Below are 13,730 nucleotides of genomic sequence, written 5' to 3'. Positions count from 1 at the left end.
TACAGTTTGCTGCAATTTCTTTTTGTTTTAAAATGTAAACATACATTGCTAACATAACAGCATTCAATGGTTTTAGTGTGAAACCTATAGCCCCAGCATGATGTCTGGCACGTTCATAGTTAGTTTACTTGTTACAGATATGCTAAATGGCCTTTGTATCAAACAACAAAACTGTACAGATGGTCAACCCATAACTGATATGGAATATGATCTTATAACTAAGCAGCCACTTTAAATTAATTTGGAAAAACAAAAATGGTTGTTGTATTGAAAAGGTTTTCATTCTAGATGTGTTTCCTACAGACCTTTTAAAGGGTACATGAGGTATGCTATTTTGGGACAGAAGGAGAACAGAAGAACATTCTGACAAATCAGAAGGGCTCCTGCAATGTATACTGATATTTAAAGTGTAAAAGATAAGACAAGAATTTAAAAGTTCCTCAAAGTCGCACCAAAGCTTTACATGACAACAATGATACCCATAACCACACAGTCCTACATCACAAACCAACTGTTCCACAAGTCCATGACCATTATTAATATGTGGTATAGTTCAGTACATCAATACAAGTGGCGCTGAAATGATTCATAAGCTGAATGAGTTAGGTAATTTTATCTAAACCCAATAAGGCTCTTGTAATAATTCATTACTAACATGTAGTCAAAATTCATTTATTTATGTGCAAGTTTTTTTTTGTAGTTCATACGCTTAATGAAGTATAAAATTTAAATAATGATGTCTGGCTTGGCCATTACAGAACCTCCTCTGTGACAACACACAACCAATTTGAAATCTAAAATTCTAAGAAAAGGACATAAAAGGCTTGGAATGGAAATGGAGAATTATTTCAGATTTTAAAGGACAGGCTATTCAGACCACCAGTTATTAATTTCTAAATACATATAATGAATTAGAGTTATAAATAGATGTAAAACAAATAAATTCATTGAATTTTTGTCCCATCCTCACTCCTGCACTGCCCAAACCATGATGAGCTCACAGAGGTTCACAATAATGAAATCTTAATCATTTAAGACCAAATTGTAAAGTTACTGGGCAGACATTGAAAGTAACCAAATTCTACTCCCTGTCTGAAATGGCATTAAAGTGGTAACACAAATCTGATATGTGATCCTGAAGATAAAACCTTGACATTGATATAAAATATGCCATCAAGTTCAACTCTACAGCTGTACAATGGCTCATCCATGAACCTTAAACAACAGCATTATTTATATACACTTTGAGGATTCAATTCATTAGCATATTAGAGCACATTCTCCCCAGCAGTAATTTAAAACAAAACTATGTGTGACCTTGACCTTGACAATAAGTTGCCATATATATCTATGCAAAATATCTTCTAGTGACAATGTGTATGTAAACCAAGCTATATTCATTTAATCTGAATAACATCCAAGTTACAAAACTGAATAGAAAAACTGATTTAAACCTAAAATATTTATCTTAACTTTAAGCTTCAACATGGTTCATGACTACCATTTAAGATAATGCTATACCAAGTTTCATCCCCTCATTTTAAAGTTATAAGTTATAAAACAGAAAAGAGATTAGAGTGTGTGTGTGTGTGCATGTGGTTTAGATTTTTAACATAGCTTTACAAAAATTTCAATCATATTGCTATAATGTCTGCAGTGTGACCGTTTAAAGTGATGTCTAGCACTGAGGCATCATGTAGCAGACATGTATCATGATGTCCCACCCAGTCACATTATCCTGACACCAGGATGACCAGTCCTAACACTAATAGCTTAATGCTGAGCGCCAAGTGAGGCAGCTGTTAGTACCATTTTTGTAAGTCTTTGGTATGACTTGGCCGGGGTTCGAACCCACGACCTCCCATATCCGAGGTGGACGCTCTAACCACTAGGCCAACATTCAAAACCATTACACTGACCTTAAAGATAAGACCCTTAATATGGGACCGAGTACACTTGTGTGTATACCAAAGATTATTCTAGGAATGTATAATGTATAATAAAATGTGATGGATGAAAAAACAAACAAAATTGAGCTATCACCTAAGCAGTGACAATGGGAACTGACAGCAGTGTTGCACATAAGATCCTTACAGCAGAGGACACTGTGTCCTGCACCCTTAATATAACCAAGTTTACATTCAAACAAACAAAATCTAAGGGACAATGAAAATAAAAGTACATAATACATACACTAATCATGTTAGTAGTACAAGAAAAGTTAGATGATTTTTATTTGCTTTGACAATTTTGCCACATTCATTATATGATCTGCACTATTTTCTTTAGACAATTACATCACTGCAATAAAGTTTTAGCATATGTTCAAGTAAATCATAACATAAGGATATCATTAACTCATAACATAAGGATATCATTGACTCATAACATAAGGATATCATTAACTCATAACATAAGGATATCATTGACTCATCACATAAGGATATCATTAACTCATAGCATAAGGATATCATTAACTCATAACATAAGGATATCATTGACTCATCACATAAGAATATAATTAACACGTCACATAAGAATATCATTAACTCATCACTTAAGAATATAATTAACTCATCACATAAGAATATCATTATTTCATAAGCATATCATTAAATCATCACATAAGGATATCATTAACTCATAACAAAAGGATATCATTAACTCATAACATAAGGATATCATTAACTCATCACATAAGGATATCATTAACTCATCACATAAGAATATCATTAATTCATAAGAAAATCATTAATTCATAAGGATATCATTAACTCATAACATAAGGATATAATTAACTCATCACATAAGGATATCATTAACTCATAACATAAGGATATCATTAACTCATCACATAAGGATATCATTAACTCATCACACAAGGATATCATGTTTGAATATCTGGTAAAGCTGAAATGAGCTGCACCAATGAAGATTCCATTCTGGATCTTTTTTCTGTCATTATTTATCAACATTTGCTATTATTAATAGCTATGTTTTATGAATTACCTTTCTTCAAACAAACAAACCTATACATTTAGACACATTTGTCATTATTTCAACCTCAAAATAAAATTAAATCCTCCGTCCCACAGGGTGACAAAAACCTTAAAAAGACAATATGCTAATAGATTTCAAAAAAATTTCATTGCAACTCTGCTAACTACCACCACATAAAATGTTTTCATTGCATGATATACTTGTTTGTTTATTTGTTGTTGGGGGGAGGGGTTTGGGGGGTAATGCCATTTTTCAGCACAATATAGGCTATATATGGCAACCTGTATATCTGATGAAGGAAGAACCCAGAAAGAACCACCAACCCATGAGAAGCTACGGGCAAGTTTTCTTACAGACTAGTATAGGCTGAGCCCAAGACTCAACACAAGGCAGAGAGATGTGAGATGATGGTGATTGGTAAAAGTGAGCAATTTAGACCACTCACCCACCAAGAGTCCCAAATTCAATTGTTTTAAATAATATACCTAATGTCATTTTACAGTTTTATCACCTTTCCAGACTTTAGTTATTACTAGTGACAGCAATGACAAGAAAATACATTCCTTAATCAAAATTAGCATTACTCCATGATGAAAAAATAAGCCCAGACTCAGTGCTTGGGGATGCAGTACGAAAACTACCCTCACTCAATGTACAACACTCTGACAGATGGTTCACAATATATTGCTACAATTGTCTGGTAGTTCACAAGTTTTGACCAGCACATACTGCAGAAAAATTGGACATCAGTCATAACAACTATCAAATAACATTATATCAAATTATTTGTTAATAGTCAATTAAAGTGAATAAAAATGCCTTAATACAGGAAAATTCAAAGTCAATAAATCTATGTGTAGTTCTTTTGTTTGATAACAATTTGACATTTCTGGGGATGAAAATTCAGATACATTTTGTTTCTTGTGAATCTAAACTGTCAGTTATTTGCCACATCTAATTTCAAAATATATAATGATCATAAATGACACAATACCTATGCCCACTGATTGTGTGGAATTTCAGTCTTGATAAACACCATGATGTAATGCATCAAAGAGGTCTTTGTTTAGTGTAATGGAGCTTATCGGTGCAGTGTCTTCACTCATTGGACAATATTTGGACATGCAGTTGAGTAGATATGATTAAAGGGATTATCTTTTCTAACATGAACTGTCTTGCAATCAATGGCTGATGTCATCAATTATTCTAAATCTCATGTAGATTACTGTCCAATTATCCAAGAAGTTACAATAATTGATATTCTTAATCAATGCATTTCATCTAGAATTTATCAGAAAGACTATGTTTTTTGCAAATAGCTCTGACAGGTCTAGATAGTTGGCAGATATGACCTTAATGATATTACTGTACATTACTGTAGCACTCACAAGAACAAAACTAAATCTTACACTAAATAGTACTGACTGGTTACAGGATTCTTGTTAAAGGCACATCTAATGAACTTGTATAGACTGAGATTATGACCTTTACTAAAAATAATCACAGTCCAAGGACTTTAATGATACTTGACATAATAAGTAGATATATAAAGATTAATAGAATTTAAAAATATATTGTGCATCACCTTTATTCATAGGAATTAATGATTATTACTACTTTAAGTAACACTAAACTGTGTGCAATTATTCAACCATGCATTAAAATTCTATTCAGCATTATAACTGACACATTTCTTTACTGTGGACAGATGAACAATTACAATGAAAATTAATACTGAGAAAGGTTGAATAAAGGATTTTAAGCTGTTGGGTGGGAACATAGAAGTATCGGAATTTTACTTAACATACTTGTACAATTTTACAGAAATAATAATAATAATAATAATAATAATAATAATAATGATCGTAACAATAACAACAATGCAAGGCAAAATAATAACAATGATAATAATAACAATAACAACAATTCAAGGCAAAATAATAATAATAATAATAATAATAATAATAATAATAATAATAATAATAATAAATAACAATAATTCAAGGCAAAATAATAATGACAATAATAACATCAACAATTCAAGGCAAAAAAATAGTAATAATAATAATAATAATAAAAATAATAACAACAACAATTCAAGGCAAAATACTACTACTAATAATAATAATAGTAATAATAATATAATAACAACAATTCAAGGCAAAATAATAATAATATTAATAATAATAATAATAAAATAACAATTCAAGGCAAAATAATAATAATAATAATAATAATAATAATAATAATAAAATAACAATTCAAGGCAAAATAATAATAATAATAATAATAATAATAATAATAACAATAATAATAATAAAATAACAACAATTCAAGGCAAAATCATTTTGATCATGAGATATGCATTTAAAATGTCCTTTCATACAAGAGAATTACCGTGACACTTTTGATCTTGGGAGACCTTTTATACAAGAGAATTACCGTGACACTTTTTGATCCTGATAGAATCATTAAGCAAATGAAAAGCTTCAGCCAATGCCTTGATGCAAATTATTCTTTGACAAGATCATCAGAAAAGGTAGACTGCCATAAAGTAAATTCTCAGCTTCAGAGGATAAAGAAAAAACCATCTAGGGAATCAGAAAACTGAAGCTAATGAGAAGAAAAAAATAGCTTAACACAATTAACTAGATCAACAAGGAAATGGAGATAACAAACATGTCAAAAAATTAGTTGTCTTAGTTTCATTATAATTCTAGTCCTAAACTTTAAAATCCCAAACCAAAATAAATTCTTGCAGTTAGCTCGCCACAAGGCTGCGGCAAGTTTTTATCATGAAAATAAGCTTGCAAATAAATATTTGTTAGCTTGTGCAAGCTTGCACAAGCATGCCACCATTTCTGGTTATTTTCTTACCAGCATCTGCAAGCTTGCACAATTTGCAGGCTTATAAAAAGCACAAGCGTCCATATATTTCCAGACATATTTCTTAGAGAATTTGTGTTCATTGCCTGCTATATGCATATAAATTGCAAATAACTTTTAAACAATTTCAGGTAACTACTGTACAATAAATAATTTTATGCTAAAGGTGACCTCAGTTAATTTAAAAATAGGGTTTATTTAATTTCCAGCAGTTACATTTTAATTTTAATATTACCAACTTTAAATACCTTTTAATGTGGTAAATATAAAATAATAATAATAATAATAATAATAATAATGCTATTATTATTATTATATATTATTATTATCATTGTTATTATTATTTTTATGATCATTATTATTATCATTATTATTATTAAACAACTCTATTATTTACAATTGCAAGATAAGGTCATGATACATTTCCGTAAAACATAAATGCTCAAATAATGAGAATTATGTTTTTTACAATGGGGGGGGGGGGGGCATTACTGATAAAATTATATTGTTCTGAAACTTTTGCTTATCGTCATGTATGTTTCCCTGTTGTTATTACTGTAAGTATTGTTGTGAATAGTATGAAGTAGTATCATTATTAGTGTTATTATTATTACTATCTGCTGCCAGAAGAAACAAATCATTGGCATTTCTTTTCATACTAAATAAATGCTTAAAATGTATATAATTATTTTTTTCTGAGAGACAGAGAAAAATACCCTGTCTTTATCAGCTGTTTTCAGATTAGAATTAAGGTTCATGAATTTTGCTTTTCTAAGAAAAAAGAAATCAAATCACAGGGTTGTTAAAAAACAAAATTAGGAGAATATGTCCATGAATCAAATGATGGGGGTTCTAAACCTGTAAAAATATAACAGGTTATAACCATGAATCAAATGATGGGGGGTTCTAAACCTGTAAAAATATAACAGGTTATAACCATGAATCAAATGATGGGGGGTTCTAAACCTGTAACAATATAACAGGTTATAACCTTGAATCAAATGATGGGGGTTCTAAACCTGTAACAATATAACAGGTTATAACCTTGAATCAAATGATGGGGGTTCTAAACCTGTAAAAATATAACAGGTTATAACCATGAATCAAATGATGGGGGTTCTAAACCTGTAACAATATAACAGGTTATAACCTTGAATCAAATGATGGGGGTTCTAAACCTGTAAAAATATAACAGGTTATAACCATGAATCAATGATGGGGGTTCTAAACCTGTAACAATATAACAGGTTATAACCTTGAATCAAATGATGGGGGTTCTAAACCTGTAACAATATAACAGGTTATAACCATGAATCAATGATGGGGGTTCTAAACCTGTAACAATATAACAGGTTATAACCATGAATCAATGATGGGGGTTCTAAACCTGTAACAATATAACAGGTTATAACCATGACTCAAATCATGGGGGTTCTAACATGTAACAATATAACAGGTTATAACCTTGAATCAAATGATGGGGGTTCTAACCTGTAACAATATAACAGGTTATAACCATGAATCAAATGATGGGGGTTCTAACCTGTAACAATATAACACAGGTTATACCCCCCCTTGTTTCTCCTAATTTTCTTTGTAACGAACCCCTGTGTATTATAGTATTATTGTTGCGCAGTGTTTGCTTACAATACATTAAATCTCAAAAGGTAACTTTGTAATCTTTCTGCACATAATCATTAAGACAATAACTTTGCAGATCATTATTATTTACTGCTGCTTCTCTCAAATTGCAGATTTTGATGCACTGTTGTCAGTTATTAAAAATAGGTTGATGAATTATGAAATTACATCAAGCATCTTAATCTCATTCTCCGTTTTTCTTAGGGACTTTTTTCTTCTCACATATCAAATTAGCAATTACCCATTGCAATTAAATTTAACTGGGACAAGTTGATAGGTCACTGCATTGATCTATATTTTTAGAGAGTCTATTTCAAAAATTGCAAAATATCAACTGCGTAATTTCATTACTTTCTTCTGTTTAAAGATATAAAATACCAATCATTTGGCAAGTGTCATATCCCTTTCAAAATGGATGGTAAAATTAATATTTAGGATCTCTTTACAGGATGGCCAATTTGTGCATAACACTTATTAAGTTTCTCTAACTTGTAAAATATTTCTCTAATGTTGAACTTAAATGAAATGTCTTTGCCAAGCAGGCAAATAGTCAAATATTTTGACCAGGTTATATGTTGCTGTAATCTATTTCAGTGGATGGTACCGGACTCTACAAGAAGCCGGGGAGGATAAAGGATTTTAATCAGGGAGGATTTGTTTAGAAGTGGTGGTTCATTGTATTCAAATGGCTAACATTCTTGTGTTTCATCTAATTAGCGAACAATTTTAATAGAAGGTAGGGGAATATAACCATCTGACAGCAACCTTCCCCAACTGGATTTCTATTTGGATGTGAAGTAAAACGTTTCTGAAGCCATGCAGAAAAAAATGTAAAGATTTTCACACATATTCAAGAAAATGGCCATACGAAATTCCTCAGACTGAAGTGCTTGCCTTTCTTTCTAGCAGTCAGAATTTATGGAATGTTCCCTTAATAATACATTGGATATGATCCTGCTTATGTGATTTTCAGATTTTGTTAGATTCTATTGTTCATGTGAGTTCTACCTAATTTGCATGTTAAAATGCACACAAGACTAACATGAGTTAGATCTCATTTGAGCATCATGTATGCAAAAAGGTAGCCAATTTTGGTGTAGTTGTAATTGTATCTTAAAATAAAAGCACCCTAGAGTACTTTATTGTTGAATATGATCTTTATAAACTGGTAATTTAAACTAATCTGATACCACATTTGCAATCTGCAGAATAGGACTTTGCATTCCATAAAGTACTATGGTAATTTTAAATCAAAAATCTGAATAGACCTATAATGGTCCAAGTTGTTTTACAGTGTCTGGTAAATGCAGTATCTGATATAAATTTGCTGACATGTACTTTATACCATACAATACAGAGTGCTGACACATGCTTTTCACCATACAATACAGAGTGCTGACATGTGCTTTTCACCATACAATACAGAGTGCTGACATGTACTTTTTACCATACAATACAGAGTGCTGACGTGCTTTTCACCATGCAATACAGAGTGCTAACATGTGCTTTTCACCACACTATACAGAGAATTAGCAAAAGAATTTTATAAATTCATATTTTCTAAACACCATTTAAAAACATTTTAGTTGAAAGAAGGCTCTTTCAAGATATGTGCATTTTTAAAATAAATCTACTTCAGCATGTAGCATGATGACCCACCTAGTCACATTATCCTGACCAGTCCTAACACTAACCTCTTAATGCTGGGCACCTAGCAAGGCCGCTGTTAGTACCATTTTTGTAAGTCTTTGGTATGACTCACCTGGGGTTTGAACCCACATCCTCCCAAATCCGAGGTGGACACTCTAGCCACTAGGCCACCGGAGTGGTCTACAAAGCGCTTTTGACTTCGGTTAGGGATGTCACCCTTGATAGGTATGATGGGTTTTGCGCTGAAGCACTGAATAATTCATGCCAAGTATGATACGATTCTATCAAGAGGTTTAGGGTATACACTGTAGAGTGGGGTTGGTACTAACACTGTGAAGTTATTGGCATTTGAAACCAAATGGATTTTACCACTCCATGTAAATAAACAGAATACTCTCTATGCTGGCTTTCAGAACAGTCCATATCAGTAAAAACTGTGTTGTCTGCATCCATTATCTGTAATGTCAAGTTTAATATTTCTAAAAGAAATTAAACAAATAAAAAGAATGAAGTTTTGAATACATGTGTTAAAAGGGGATTAACTCCAAAATGTATGGAGTTATTGAGATTGTTAAAGCTGGTGAGTTGATTGAACTCAACCATGCAAATATTCTGAACATGTTACCAAAGAAATTATAAACTGACGAATGAAATGACTAAGTTTTGTGCATATTTTATATACTTGATGCTCTTTGTTTTTAGATTTCCTAATTTTTGAAACTGTAAACATTGTTGGAAAACAAGTAGCAGTAACACAGTAGATGATTCATAGTTGAGTAATGTAGAACACAACAATTTAGAAATTCTTTCTTCGTAAAAACGATTGTGGACTGGAATCATCTGACAGTGTTGTGTGCATGTAATCAGTTGAGTGCTTCAAAACAGCATTTGAACAATTCTAAGTTTTAGTGACTCTCTCTTCCAGTGCAATTTTATGCTGTGTGTGTGTGTGATTTGGATTTTTAATGCAGCTTTAACAATATTTCAGTAATTTTGCTATGATGTATGCAGTGTGGCAATTAATAGTGATGTCTAGTACTGGGACATCATGCCACAGACCTGTAGCATGATGTTCCACCCAGTCACATTATCCTTACACCAGGCTGACCAGTCCTAACACTAACCTCTTAATGCTGAGCGCCAAGTGAGGCAGATGTTGGTAATGTTTTTACAAGTCTTTGGTATGACTCGGCTAGGGATCAAACCCACGACCTCCCACATCCGAGGCAGACACTCTAACCACTAGGCCACCGGAGTGGTAAATGTTACGCTGTAACCGGCTCTGCCATGTATACATTCCAATTCAGATTCAGGGTGGTACAAATATGAAACAACATATTTGAGAGTGTGCAAATACTATAGGACTGAGTATTTAATTTGTGTCATAATGGGTGTGAAACCTAATATTTTTTTAAACATAGGATATTTTTGGGGGCGGGTGGGGGCCTTACTCAAGGTAAATGATTTTTTTCTACAATAAATTTTGGGTTTCTTCAGATTAGAACATTTTTAAGCTATTTGGGAGCCGTACTTTCGAGTCCTGTACCACAACCACCCCGTGTACCTCCTCTGCATCCCACCCACTCCACACCATCCAGTACACTAGTCCATGGCTAACAATTTTATCGGTAAGTAAAGGATCGCTGAAAGTTTGAAACATAAAGTATACTGTATATGGCATTGCACTTCACCATTAACGAATTCATGGCTCCAAGAAAACACAACCATTGCTATCCAAAACATATCTATGACGACTTGTTAGGTTACTCCCTTTCCCTTCACCATGTCCATTTTATGAAAACAACAGTTACACTGACGTTTTTTTTAAAAAAAGAAAACGTCTCAGCCACACTCGAGATTCCGGATTTCACGCGAAGTTTGGGTGCAGACAGAAGTTTTATTCGCTGACTTGAGCTCTGACATCTAGTTTCGTGGTACTCAAGGGATAGTTTCGTATTCTACCCTTTACCCACCCAAATTAACATAGACGGTCTGAGCGTAATATAAAAGCGTCTTTTGTTTATGCATTCATAAAGAAATATTTCTCAACCATTATTCTCTGTTACGCTTGAAAACTGGGTGTGGCTATTTGGAGACTGTCAGTCAGACTAGCATTGAAACTATGTCTCCAAATGAATGGCGAGCTTAGTCTACCACCGTGTCGGGTATTTCTGCGGAACAATTATATGTTGTTGTTGTGGGTTTTAACGCCATTTTTCAGCACACGATAAGCTATACATGGCGGCCAATATTAATGGTGGAGGAAGAACCCGGGAAAACCCTGGAAAGAACCACCGACTGCTACTGGCAAGCTTTCTCACATACCCACATTGGCTGAATCCGAGACTCGAACCGGCGCAGACAGAGGTGAGATGGCAGTGATCCGTAAGGGAGAGCGCTTTAGACCACTCGGACACTAGGGGCCCCGGAACAATTATATCATTTCTGTAAACATTGGATTTTTGGTTATATATATATCAGTTTGTATCGGGAACGATCGTCCTTTAGTTAAAGAAAGTTATATTCATAATATCCCACATTTCTACTCTAAATGAATATGAAAATAAGATTTGTACACGTCAGCATAAAGATCCACTCAATGACCTTCTTGAACTTGTAACCCCCAAAAGCCTATTCAATATTTATCTTTTAGAAACATACAAATAAATACATTATTTAAAAGATAGAAAATTTTACCTTAGAACAACGCTTAATCCAAGTTTTTATCTTTGCAATAAGTTGTCCCACGCGTATTATATTGTCTGCTATAACATGTCAATGTGCCACAAGAACGGGATTCTCAAGAATTTCCCTGGTGAATAGTCTGTTTCTAAAAATTTTAGTAATTTTTATCACTCATAAATGAGAAGTTGTAAATACATTACATCATATTCATTAATGTTTCTCTTTCACATAATAGCTTCTTTTTTTTATAAAATGTTGAACTATTGCTATTTTTGTTACAAGATCGGTTAAGTTTGCATAATATATATTGCCATTTAGTGACATTGTTACGTTGAATATTTTTAAAACCAGCTATAAATCAGACCTAATTAATCGACTGAAATGCTGATGGAATGAGTCCAAAGTAATGTATTTCATTTCCATTGCCAGATGGATTATATTACATCTTTTCAAAGGCATGCGCAGAATAGGCCGACATATCGCGACTCATGAAAACACAGGGATGGTATCCCATATGTCCAAAATTAATATTATTTTAAACAGAATATTCTGGTGACAATTGTGTTTTCAAATTGTAAGCATAACAGTATTTTATTTTCGTGAATCAGTCGAATTCGGTATGCGTTTTGCTTCAATATTGGTGACGGAAACCTTACGTGTCCAGAAACGCCCGAAAGTAGTGTACGTATTTATGTCTGTCGGCTAGACCTACAGAGGCAACTATCTAACAATTAAGTGGGTGAGGAAAAGTGTGTCCATTTCTTACAGCACTATAAACTTTAATCATGTGTAAAGGCCCATGAATACTATGAACTTTAACCACGTGCAAAGGCCCATGAATACTAGAAACTTTAACCACGTGTAAAGGCCCATGAATACTAGAAACTTTAACCATGTGTAAAGGCCCATGAAAACTAGGAACTTTAATCATGTGTAAAGGCCCATGAATGCTATGAACTTTAACCACGTGCAAAGGCCCATGAATACTAAAAACTTTAACCACGTGTAAAGGTCCATGAATACTAGAAACTTTAATCATGTGTAAAGGCACATAAATACTACGAACTTTAACCACGTGCAAAGGCCCATGAATACTAGAAACTTTAACCACGTGTAAAGGTCCATGAATACTAGAAACTTTAACCACGTGTAAATGCCCATGAATACTAGGAACTTTAACCACGTGTTAAGGCCCATGAATACTATGAACTTTAACCACGTGTAAAGGCCATGAATAATATGAACTTTAACCATGTGTAAAGGCCCATGATTACTAGGAACTTTAACCACGTGTAAAGGCCATGAATAATATGAACTTTAACCATGTGTAAAGGCCATGAATAATATGAACTTTAACCATGTGTAAAGGCCATGAATAATATGAACTTTAACCATGTGTAAAGGCCAATAAATACTAGAAACTTTAACCACGTGTAAAGGCCCATGAATACTAGGAACATTAACCATGTGTAAAGGCCCATGAAAACTAGGAACTTTAATCATGTGTAAAGGCCCATGAATACTAGGAACTTTAACCACGTGCAAAGGCCCATGAATACTAAAAACTTTAACCACGTGTACAGGCCCATGAATACTAGAAACTTTAATCATGTGTAAAGGCTCATGAATACTATGAACTTTAACCACGTGCAAAGGCCCATGAATACTAGAAACTTTAACCACGTGTAAAGGTCCATGAATACTAGAAACTTTAACCACGTGTAAATGCCCATGAATACTAGAAACTTTAACCACGTGTAAAGGTCCATGAATACTAGGAACTTTAACCATGTGTTAAGGCCCATGAATGCTAGGAACTTTAACCACGTGTAAAGGTCATGAATAATATGAACTTTAACCATGTGTAA

The 13,730-nt window shown here is 33.1% G+C and overlaps 1 protein-coding gene across 1 annotated transcript in view; it reads right to left on the bottom strand.

Annotated features, from left to right (window-relative positions):
- Positions 1–11,028, bottom strand: part of LOC149772627 (cell adhesion molecule DSCAM-like) — a 73,734-nt gene extending 62,706 nt beyond the window's left edge. Inside the window, exon 1 of the mRNA XM_089947562.1 lies at positions 10,869–11,028. Within this exon, the coding sequence (XP_089803688.1) occupies positions 10,869–10,920 (52 nt within the window). The 5' untranslated portion in view covers positions 10,921–11,028. The remainder of the gene's footprint in view (positions 1–10,868) is intronic.
- Between the last annotated feature and the right edge of the window lie 2,702 nt (positions 11,029–13,730).

Source organism: Sinohyriopsis cumingii, unplaced genomic scaffold, assembly GCF_028554795.1.
Source record: "Sinohyriopsis cumingii isolate HCF-2022 unplaced genomic scaffold, ASM2855479v2 utg001339l, whole genome shotgun sequence".
Lineage (NCBI taxonomy): Eukaryota > Metazoa > Mollusca > Bivalvia > Unionida > Unionidae > Sinohyriopsis > Sinohyriopsis cumingii.
This window is presented reverse-complemented; position numbering and strand designations above follow the sequence as displayed.